The 12,375-nt window shown below is 34.0% G+C and overlaps 1 protein-coding gene across 6 annotated transcripts in view; it reads right to left on the minus strand.

The window, feature by feature from the left end:
- Positions 1-12,375, minus strand: part of TMEM260 (transmembrane protein 260) — a 69,033-nt gene that overhangs the window by 38,489 nt on the left and 18,169 nt on the right. For 5 of the 6 annotated variants that reach the window (XM_017661284.3, XM_017661301.3, XM_017661317.3 and 2 more), the window contains 2 exons: positions 6,559-6,736; positions 5,387-5,500 (listed from right to left, as the gene is read on the minus strand). In XM_017661284.3, coding sequence (XP_017516773.2) covers positions 5,387-5,500; positions 6,559-6,736 — 292 coding nt within the window. The remainder of the gene's footprint in view (positions 1-5,386; positions 5,501-6,558; positions 6,737-12,375) is intronic. The other variant, XM_017661292.3, reaches the window with a different exon arrangement.

Raw genomic sequence — 12,375 nt, forward strand, 5'->3', positions numbered from 1 at the left:
AGAGGAGCTGAACAGAAACTTCTCCAAAGAAGAAACTCAGATGGCCAATAGGCACATGAAAAGATGCTCCATATCACTAATTATCAGGGAAATGCAAATTAAAACCACAATGAGGTATCATCTCACACCAGTTAGGATGGCCAACATAGAAAAGACTTGAAACAACAAATGCTGGCAAGGATGCGGAGAAAGGGGAAATCTCCTACACTGCTGGTGGGAATGTAAACTAGTTCAACCATTGTAGAAAGCAGTATGAAGGTTCCTCAAAAAACTCAAAATAGAAATACCATTTGACCCAGGAATTCCACTCCTAGGAATTTATCCCAGGAATGCAGCAGCCCAGTTTCAAAAATACACCCCTATGTTTATCGCAGCACTATTTACAATAGCCAAGAAATGGAGGCAACTTAAGTGTCCATCAGTGGATGAATGGATAAAGAAGATGTGGTACATATACACAATGGAATATTATTCAGCCATAAGAAGAAAACAAATCCTACCATTTGTAACAACATAGATAGATCTAGAGGGTATTATGCTCAGTGAAGTAAGGCAGGCGGAGAAAGACAAGTACCAAATGATTTCACTCATCTGTGGAGTATGAGAACAAAGCAAAATCTGAAGGAACAAAACATTAGCAGACTCATAGAACCCAAGAATGGACTAACAGTTGCCAAAGGGAAAAGGACACGGGAGGGTGGGTGGCAAGGGAGGGAGAAGGGGAATAAGGGGCATTACGATTAGCACACATAATGTAGGGGAGGTGGCATGGGGAAGGCAGTATAGCACAGAGAGGACAAGCAGTGACTCTAGAGCATCCTACTATGCTGATGGACAGTAACTGTAATGGGGTATGTGGTGGGGACTTGATAATGGGGGGAATCTAGTAACCAAAATGTTGCTCATGTGATTGTATATTAATGATACCAAAAAAAAAATGCAAGTCACTCAAAAAAAACCCAAAACTAATCAAATAATATTCGTTTTAATAGTAAGTCTCAAACAAAATTTCCTTGCAATGTCCTATCCTATTGCTTTTTGAAATGTAGATAGTAAGTTGAACTCTCCTAGAGGAAAAGTTTGAGTTTTATTTTTCTGGACTGTGTTGAAATGTCTAAACAATATGCTAATGTACCATTAATTGGTTAAATATTTAAGCCTTGCAAAATGAGAAAGTATTTATGCATTCCTGATTTATATATGTAAAAGTCATTTTTAGCTCTTATTGTATGAACAAAGTTTAATTCTGACAACCACAAGCACACTTACAAACTTTAATACTAAAGAGATGGTTTCAGAACACCTTCTATATCATAGGGATATATTTCCTCTAATATTTACATTTAATATGGGGGTACAGGTAATGTGTGCATAGTTATTTATAGATAGTTGGCAATTGTGCAGTACTGTTGGATCCTTGTAGAAGGGAAATAAAAGCTATATTCTATGTATTAGTCTGAAAAAAAAAGATTTACTGAATTATTTCCTTGCTCAATGTACTGCTAGATTTAAACTGCAATTTGCAAATACCAAATATCCTTTTAGGTTTATATTTGTTATATTCTAGCTGGAATTAAATTCTGCACTATCTGATCTAAAAGATGACCAGAATTAACACCTACTTCGTATCTTATAATTGAGAAAATAGTGCTAAAAACTGATAAACTGTTCAAGTGAGTACTCTTACTTCTTATTTTTAAATTTCACCAAAAGACTGGGGTATTTATTAATGTATCTGTGTTCCCAAACTTCCCCTTTGTGAAAAGTAAAGCCTTTTAAAAAAAAATACAATTTTGGAGAAGAAATAAAAAGTAGGCAAATTTCATAAATTTCACTAGGTATCTGGTACATAGTAAAATTTATTAGTCACTATATGAATTATATACCTACTTCTGGTAAGCCAAGTCTATGTACATACTCTAGCACTCTCAAGAAAAGCTTTCAAAAAGAAATACTAGTAAATCAAATTCAACAATACATTAAAAGGATCATATACCATGATCAAGTGGGATTTATTCTAGAGATGCAAGGATGGTGCAACATTTGCAAATTAATCAATGTGATACAGTACATTAATGAAATGATTATCTCAATAGATCCAAAATAAGCATTTGGCAAAATTCAACATCCATTCATGAAAAAATCTCTCCATAAAATGGGTATAGAGGAAACATACCTCAACATCATAAAGGCCATATGTAACAAGTCCATAGCTAACATCATACTCAAAGGTGAAAAGTTTTCCTCTTAAGATCAGAAACAAGACAAGGACTCCAACTCTCACCAGTTTTACTCAACATAGTATTGGAAGTCCTAGGCAGAGTAACTGGGCAGGAAAAGGAAATAAAAGGCATCCAAATCGGAAAATAAGTAAAACTGTCACTTTGAGTATGACATGGTTTTACATATAGAAAACCTTAAAGACTCCACCAAACACCTGTTAGAATAAATGAATTCAGTAAAGTCACAGGGTACAAAATCAACATACAAAAGATGGTTACATTTTTATACACTAACAACAAAATATCAGAAAGAGAAATTAAGAAAACAATCTCTCATACAATTACATTTGAAAAGAACAAAATACCTAGGAATAAGTATATCCAAGGAGGTAAAAGACCTGTACACTGAAAACTATAAAACAGTGATGAAAGAAATATAAGACACAAATAAATGTAAAGATAATCCATGCTCATGGATTTGAAGAATATTGTTAAAATTATTGTCCATACTATCCAAAGCAATCTACAGATTCAGTGCAATCCCTATCAAAATTCCAATGGCATTTTTCACAGAAATAGAACAATCCTAAAATTAGTATGGATCCACAAAAGATTAAAAATAGCCAAACCATCACTGAGAAAGAATAACAAAGCTGTAGACATCATACTGCCTTATTTCAAACTATACTACAATGCTACAGTAATCAAAAACAGTATGGCATTGTCATAAAAACAGACACATAGATCAATGGAACAGAATAGAGAGCCCAGAAATAAACTCACACATATATGGTCAATTAACTTACAACAAAGGAAGCAGGAATACACAATGGGGACAGGACAGTTTTTTCATAAGTGGTGTTGGGAAAACTGGACAGCCACATTCATAAGAATGAAATTGTACCCTGTCTTACATGACTCATAAAAAATCAACTCAAAATGGATTGAAGACTTAAATACAATATCTAAAAACATAAAACTCCTAGAAGAAAACATAGGGAATGAGTTCCTTAACTTGGATCTTGGAAATGATTTCTTGTATATGACCCCAAAATTACAAACTATAAAAACAAAAATAAATGAGACTACATTAAACTACAAAGTTTGTGTACAGAAAAAAAAAGCAAAACATGGTAACCTATGGAATGGGAGAAAAATATTTGCAAACCACAATCTGATAAGGGGTTAATATTCAAAATACATAAGGAATTTATACAACTCAAGAGCAAAAAAGCCAAATAAAACATCATCTCAATGACAAATACTATATGAGAAATGAGATATCACCTCACACCTGCTAGAATGGCTATTATCAAAAAGACAAGAGATAATAAGTGCTAATAAGGGTGTGGAGAAAAGGGAAGCCTTTATACCTCAAAAAGACAAATACTGTATGATCTCATCAAATGTGGAATCTAAAAATACTCAATTCATAGAAACAGAGAGTAGATTGGTAGTTGCCAGAGGCCGGGGTGGCAGGTGAGGGAAATGGTTGAAGGTAGTTAAAGCGTACAAGCTTCCAGTAACAAGGTGAGTAAGTTCTGGGGATGTAATGTACAGCATAGTGACTATAGTTAACAATGCTGTAATGTATATTTGAAAGATGCTCAGAGAGTAGATCTTAAAACTTCTCAACACATACAAAATTGTAACTATGTGAGGTGATGTAGGTGTTAAGTAACTTTATTGTGGTAATCATTTTACAATATAAACATATATGAAATCCTCATATTGTACACTTTAAACTTACACAATGTTATATATACACAATGCCAGTAATATCTCAATAAAGCTGGGGGGAAAAAGAGAGAGAGAAATGAAGACTGGAAAAAAGGTTGAGAGGACTGATGCTGGGATGTCAGTGCATCCCCATCTGTGCACCCATTAGTTTGCCAGAAATGTTTGGGCCTCCTCAGGTTTGTATTCCATAAAAAGTCTTCACTGAATTATATCCTTTATGTTCAATCTCCATGTTTTATCAAGGGATTATATAATAAAAGCCCGTTTAAGAACTTTCTGCATACTCTAGTAAATCACTGCTAAAGACCTGCCTGTTTCTCTGATTGATATCCCTTACACAAGGTCTTACCAGACTGACTTACCAGAATTCAGCTCCAAGAAAAAGCTGACTTTTCCTGCTGTTATGTTTCCTTTTTATTTATTTTTAATCATACCATAAGAATTTCATACCTCCATGTTATCCATTTGCTTTGTTGCCAAGAGGCTAAAAACAAAATATTTTCAAGTACAGCAGATACAATTATCTAAACCTTTGGTATAATTATTTCCCTATTTTGACATAATAATTTTATTATACATGTGTTTCTTAATATAATTCAGATTACAGCTGGGTATAAGCAATAAATAATCAAGAATAAACAAATGTAATTGAGGTTAAATTAGCAAACATATAATAAAATAAGTAAAATGACTCCAGTACTGGCTTTGATATACAGACTTTTCTAACATCTGGAAGGAAGATTGACAGAATAAAGGGTTTCTGTCTTCCCAAGGACTCAGGTCTAACTCAGCCACCACCTTCTTACCCATATCTCCCCCAGTGCCTCATGAAGTAATTTTGTTAGATTGTTTTGTACTGCTATTTGAATTAAGATTCATTTTTCCATTCAGAGAAAAAAGAAAGTAAAATAAATCATTTTAGTTCTAGGGAAATCTGTCCTGGGAAAACAGGTCTGTTATTTACTGGAGATTTTATTATTTACTTCACAATAGCAGGGATGGTGTCTGTTTTGTTGAGATCTCCATCTCTAGCACCTAGAACAGCATCAGGCATAGAACACGCACTCAACAAATATGAACCAAAGAATGATTATTAATATACTACTCTTTGTTTTAGAATGTATAATAAAACAACTCAGGAAATTTGCTATTGCTATTTTAAGTCCTTTTGGCCTATTTTCATCAAGGTGCTATTCAGAATCAGTAAGAAAATTATGAAAAGGCCAGATGCCACTGCAATCAATACTGCATAATTTTTGTAAATCTTATTTTTTTCAGTCAGTGTTGTTTGGGCCTAAGGTTATTTATGCTTTACATAAAATTCAAAAAACAATTTAAAACACTACACTTTCTGATGCCATAAATGTTATATTGAGCCTAAATAAAATATTGTGAATTTCATTAAAACAATTACTTTAACCTACCTTCTCTTGTAAAAGTCGAAAAAGAATCCATGGCATTATGCACAAAATATAGAGTACTATTGTGTGCTGATTACATAAGCTAAGGCCACAGCAGAATGCACCAATTTTAGCTATCTGAAAGCAAATATAAAATTTAAGTTAAAAATTCACCTTTAAGTAAAAAACTTTAAGTAAGCACAATAGTAAAAGCCATTCTTTATATTAAAACTTGGGATTTGTACCAGAGGTCAGGTTAAAATCAGCCTCATAGATGCAAACAGTCATGCTTTAGTAGTCACCAGTACATATCACCATTATTTTTTATTATTATTTTCTATTCTTGTCAAATCATTGTAGTTTGATCTTAAATGACTATTTTCAAAGTACATTTAAGAAAGTGTTATGTGATGACTATATAAGTGTTAATAGTTATAGGATACTGTGTAATTCTTATTCAAGTAAATCTATAACAGCAATTCCATCTTACTATTTCTCCTATAAATAGACAAAATATAACACTTATTATTTAGAAACCTGGTTATCTGTGGGTGGTATTTTTTTAAATATGTGTTATTTTCATAATCAGAAAAAAAGTTTATTTTAAACAAAAAATAAACTTTAATAGCATCATACATCTGTTTACAGAAACTAGAGATAAACCATGATATTCTTTTGTTTCTATATCCTTCAGTATCAGTCTGCTTATATATACTAAGATGATTTGGCACTTTCCAATGTGTAGACTGTAAGCTCTTAGAAGACAGGATTCCTTCACTTTTCCAGTGATTTTGATATCAGTGTTTTCCTTATAATCCATTCTATTTCTTCTGACCTAAACAGTGGTAGAAGTTACACACACACACACACACATACACACACACACACAGAGACACACACACAATTGTGGAGTTAAGTAACAAACTTATCTTTTCCATTGGACTTGGAAAGGATTTCATAATCCTTTCATTCTCCAAAAAGCTTCTGAACTCTGAGAGTAAAATAAGTCCCGTGTTTTATAAAGGCTATAATGGTTTACAGTAAAAGAACTGAGAATATTTTGTCTCTCAACAGGCCTAGATTACCTTGACAATAATCAGAATAAACAGCATCTAAACCAGAGTTTTAAAAAAAAGTACAGCATCTGTCTAAAAATTAAAACAAAAAGTGATCTCACTTAGATCAAAATAGGTTACCTTTGATCTTTCTTTTGCAGTTGCTGCCTCCTCAAAGTGTACTGTAAGAGCCATAAGCAGCCCCACAAACAGATTGTTTAAGCTGAAAACCTCTGCTGCAGTGGACCACTGCCACGTGAGCCGGGAGAATGAAAACACCCCCGCAGCAAGGATTCCTCCAGCACAGGAGCCAGAAAGCCTGCAAACACAGATAACATGAAATCTTCTTTCCCAACAATAAGGCCCGACTTTAGTTCCCTTTTTATAAACTGTAACAGCAGAAATTATGACAGTCGCCAAGTACTATCCCAACATATTATATGGTTAATATATTACTTCATGTAATAATTTCTTACAACATACTTTAATTAGGAAGTCCATATATTAACCCATTAACAAACAAATGAAGAAAACTGCTTGTTATCCTATGGATTGAACAAGGTTTAGTTCCCAGATGTAACCTCTAGGATTCAAGCCAATTTAGAAAGCCAGATAGTAGCCAGAGAAACAATAAACCTGTGTAATTTTTCTTGCTATGTCCATGAAGGAGAATGATGGTCTGAATAAGACTGAAATATGTTTAACTGTAAAAATCAAGGAAATGGCAAAATGTCTATTTAGGAACACTCATTCTCATTTCTTGTGGAATGTCTGGATTTAGGCACTTTCCATATTTATTGCCCAATATATGGCAAAGAAGGTCTTGGTCATGATACCTGGTGATTTTAAGTTCTTGAAAGCTAGGTTTTTGGTTTCTGATGGTTTCCTTTCTATGCAAAATTTAAGTTAAAAACAATGTATTTTTTAAAGAAAGGGACAGGAATGTTGATTTCAATAACACAAAAAGAATCAAATGCTACACCTGGAAACAAATTTCTTGCCCCCAAATGCCAACAAGGTCTTACATTTAAAATCAACCAGGAGTCTGAATTCAGATATTTGATTTGATACTGGTAATGTGGTTGAAAATACCAGAGCATATCAAACCAAACGACTTCCTATTTCACTATAAATCTTAAACCATGAAAATTAAAACTGTTATAGAATATTTAACAACTGTTAGGAAATTCAGCAAGCATTATCGTGTCCAATAATTATGACATTATATGGTCATATAACTATATTATTTTGAATAAAAAGTTATGGAGTAATTCTATGGCTTTTAATCAATGATTTTAGGGAAAAAAAGTTATAATAAAAATTTCAATATCACCCCAAACCTGTTTTTCTTTGAGTTTCTCTTTGTAATTTATTTCTGTTTTCCTTCCCTTATAAAAATCATCAGTTTCTTATTTTTGGAATGAGTTCTTCATTCTTCCAGTGATCTAATTCAACACATTAAAGTCATTTCTTCCTTCCAAATTACTTTCCAAATTCTTTTCTATTTGCATTTCTACTGCCTTAGACTCAATTATTTTAATAGCTCCCTACATTACCTTCTGTTTTCCAATCTATTCTGCAATACAACATCAAATTAAATTTCCTAAAACATACTCTTTATGACTACCTGGCCCCAAAACTTAAGGACCCTTCAGTGCCTATAGGATAAATTCGAAATGAGTCAGCCTGGAATCCAGGCTCCCAGTAAACTAGACTCCACTTAGCCACTAATTACCAACATTTTAATCTCCACCAACTAGTCAGGCTCCTCAAAATTCCCTAATAAGGCATGCCTGTTCCTAGTGCCATGCCTTCGCTCATGCTGTACCCCTGAATCGAATATCTGCTTTGCTCCTTTCTGTTTATTCAAACTCCACACTCTTCTCTCAAATTTCTCTTCAATTCCCAGGTTTCTAGACCATCAATGCTATGTAACTGTCTATAACAATTATTTTGACATTGTTTTTGAAATGAGACCTGGAGCTCCCCTTCATTTATATTGGAAGCATTTAGTCCCAAGCATAGAAAAGAATATGAATGAATGAGAGAATTAATTAAAATGTTAGTAACATTTTTAAAGGAACGTCTAAGCTTCATCTGTTGATACTACTTTGGAAAGTGCCAATACTACTTTGGAAAGTTAGTATAAGATACAAGATTCCTTTCTCTACTTAAAGTACAAATTTGCAGAAGGGGAATAAGAGGCCTTATGATTAGCAAACAGGGGTGGGGTACGGGGAAGGCAGTACAGCACAGAGAAGACAAGTAATGATTCTATAGCATCTTACTATGCTGATGGACAGTGACTGTAATGGGGTATATGATGGGGACTTGATAATGGGGGGAATCTAGTAACCACAATGTTGCTCATGTAATTGTATATTAATGATACCAAAAGAAAAAGAAAAAAATATATAAAATGCGTCCTTGGAGAGATGGCTGATCTCAGTGCTAGCCTAGGGTAGATCAAGTACCAACTGAATCTGAAATATATTATACCAGAAAGTAAGGAAGTGTTCAAAAGGGGATATGACAAAAGGAGCCACCTGACAGGAGCTACATCAGGGATAATCTGAGCATAAAAATAATTACAGTAATAGGTTGTCAACCAGTGAATAAATAATATATGAATGTATAGTGATATAAATAAAAAATTGGGGGAGAAGAGAAAGTCCATTAAAAGTCAGTAACTAATAACTGTAGAAGAAATTATGGAATTAGAAATCACCATTTGGCAACCATCATACCTATGGATACCACAACTAGTGGGTAAAAGTTTTGTAGCAACAGAAATATGTACATAGTTGAAAGGTATTCCCAACAAGTAGATTAACTACATAGGGAAAATGGTAATTTTACAGTGGAAAACCTGGCAGATACAATCTTAACCACATGATTAAAGTTAACAGCCCAGTAATGGACAAATATGCTTCCCAATGTAGTCCAACGAAGAGAATACAGCATCATTTTTATGGTATTCCTGTCAAAATGCATTACCTGAATCTAAGCATGAGACATCAGGCAAACTGAAGAACATTCTACAATATAACTGAGCTTTAAGTATCAAAAAAATATCAATATATCAAGGTCTTAAAAGAAAAAATATCCATGAGGAACATTTCCAAATGAAGGAAGACACTAAGGAGAATAAAGGGCATGGTCTGGGATTTTCTTCTATTCAAGTGTGCTATAAAGGACATTATTGGGACAGCTGGCAGAAATCTGAGTCGTAAGTCTGTAGATTATTAGATAACAATGTTGTGTCAATGACAATTTCCTGCTTTGAGAAGTGAACTATGGATATGTACAAAAATGTTCTGTTTTTAAGAAACAGACTTTGAAGCATTTAAAGGTAAAGGGTACCACCTGTGCAACCTACTCTGAAACGGTAAACAAAACAACGCACACATATACACAGCATCAAGGACAAAGCAAGTGCCAACATATTAAAATTTAGGCAACCTGGGTGAAGGATATATAAGGAGTAGGGTATTGTAGTGACTTCTCTAAAAAAGCAAGATTCTGTCAAAATAAAAAGTTAAAAAAATAAAACAAATTCCTGATATAATTTACTAACATTTATTGAGTTTTTGCCTGCCACGTGTTAGGTGTTGTTCTAAGTGCTTTCCTTATATTACTTCATTTGATTTTCACAATAACCCTATGAAGTAGTTGCTATTTAACCTGTTTTTCAAATGAAGAAACTGAGGCCAAGTACTTTTTCTAAGGTCCTATTGCAATTATGTGGCAGAAACAGGATTCAAACTTATATAGTCTATTTAGTGCCATTACATTATGGGGTAAAAGATGGTTATTTTAGTTTTAATGTCAATTTATTCTAGGTTAATGATAAATTGCACTTTTATTTGGTTAACTATGTACCATCTGGAGTGAAGAGTAGAACACAATAAAGTTTTATAAATTAGAATTGTGTTTATTTCTATGCTTTATTAAGACACTACCAGCTTGAATTATATTCAGTACTTCTCAAGACTGGTTTTAATTTATTTTTTCTTAAAGGGTAATTTATCAAAATTTAAGAGCACCTAACAGTTAATAAAAGAGAATTGAGAAGGAAGTCCTGGTTTGTGTGAATCCTTAGGAGGAAAATTCAAGAGGCACTAATACACAATGATTTTTAATACATTATTATGCTAAGGAAGACATCCTAAAGTGTTTGAACTGTTGACTTTAATTATTGGAATTCTGAACTAAGTAAACTGCCTTTTCAAATATTTCATGAAGTTTTAAAAATTGAAGAGAGTAAGGTAAAATTATCACTTGCAGCGATAAAACTTATCCAGTCATCCTAGACTATTATAGATAGTTACACACAATAGCACTTTATTGAAGACAAATCCTACATCAGGAAGGCCTATAATCTGGATTCTCTCCCCATAACCTCTGCCAAGGTCAGGGCAGTTTTGCAATGAATAATCATATACTCTTTCACCTGACTTTCCTTGATGCCAGAGAAATAATTTGTGAGACTGCTGAGTAAGGTTAGAGATGAGAAAGTAACTGATTATAAAACCAGTAATTGAAATCAAACCTATAATCTTGATCTGTTCAGCATCTCAAATCAGCTTCCTTAGAAATCAAACTAATGTAAATTGGGGACAAAAGGATAGTGGATATTTTCTTTTGTTTTTTTGTTTTTTGGCTGCTGAACATCTAAAAGCCCTTCCTATGTGAAGGGTATCCAGTTTATGAGGCACAGTCCCCTCCCATTACACTCACTAAGAACACAAGATACTCGTTCAGTCTCCTTGCAGCTGCAGTACAAGTGTAGGACCTAGACTCTGCCTGTCAAAAGCACCTCTGTCCTTTTACTTGGAAATTTGTTAGGCAAAGCAGCAGGGATGGGGACAGAATCCACATAGTCTGGATTCTGTGCATTTATGTGATATTTCCAGAGACAAAGATGGCAGGCACTTTCGGGGCAAAGAATCCAGGTGAGTATTGATGCTAGAAGCTGGGGTGTCTGAGGCCAAGAGATGGCAGCAGTCGCGGTTTCACCAGAACATCCTGCCTGTTATTCTGGATGATTCTGGCTCAGAGCCTGGTGATCCAGCCCTAGAAATTCTGTGATCTCTTCAACTGTTTTTTTCTTCCCAATTCTGGAATTGAATGTTTCCATTTGTAAAAAAGTTTCATTGAGATATAATTCAGACCACATAATTCACCCAAAGTATACAATTAAGTGTTTAACATATTCATAGATATATGCCACCATTTCCACAAATAATTTTATAACATTTCTATCACCTCAAAAATAAACTCTCTACTCTTTAGCTTCACTTGCCAATCTCCAGTTCCAATCCCACCCCCAGGCTTAAACAACCACAAATCTACTTCCCTTCTCTATAGCCTTCCTTCTTTTAGGGCTTCTACATGAACGGAATCATAAAATACGTGGACTTTTGTGACTGGATTTTTTTCACTTAGCATAATGTTTTCAAGGTTCATGCAATTTAAAGCATGTGTCAGTATTTCATTCCCTTATGGTTGAATTAATAGTCCACTATATGGATGTACTACATTTTGCTTATCCACTCATCCACTGATGGACATTTGGGTTGTTTCCACCTTTCGAGTATTATGAATGTTGCTGTAAACATTTGTGTACAAGGGTTTGTGTGAACATATGTATGCATTTCTCTTGGCTATATACCTGTAAGTGGAACTGTTGAGACATTTGGCAATGCTGTGCTTAATCATTTGAGGAACTGCTATTTTCCAAAGTGGCTGTACAGTTTTACATCCTCATCAACAGTGTTTCTGATTTCTCCACAACCTAGTAAACACGTGTTATCTGATTTTTTGATTCTAGCCATCCCGTTGGGTATGAAGTGAGGTTTTGATTTCTATTTCCTTAATGGCTAATGATGTTGAGTATCTTTTCAAGTGCTTATTGGCCATTTGTATGTCTTCCTTGGAGAAATGTTTGTTTATATC

Source organism: Manis javanica, chromosome 8 (genome assembly GCF_040802235.1).
Source record: "Manis javanica isolate MJ-LG chromosome 8, MJ_LKY, whole genome shotgun sequence".
NCBI lineage: Eukaryota > Metazoa > Chordata > Mammalia > Pholidota > Manidae > Manis > Manis javanica.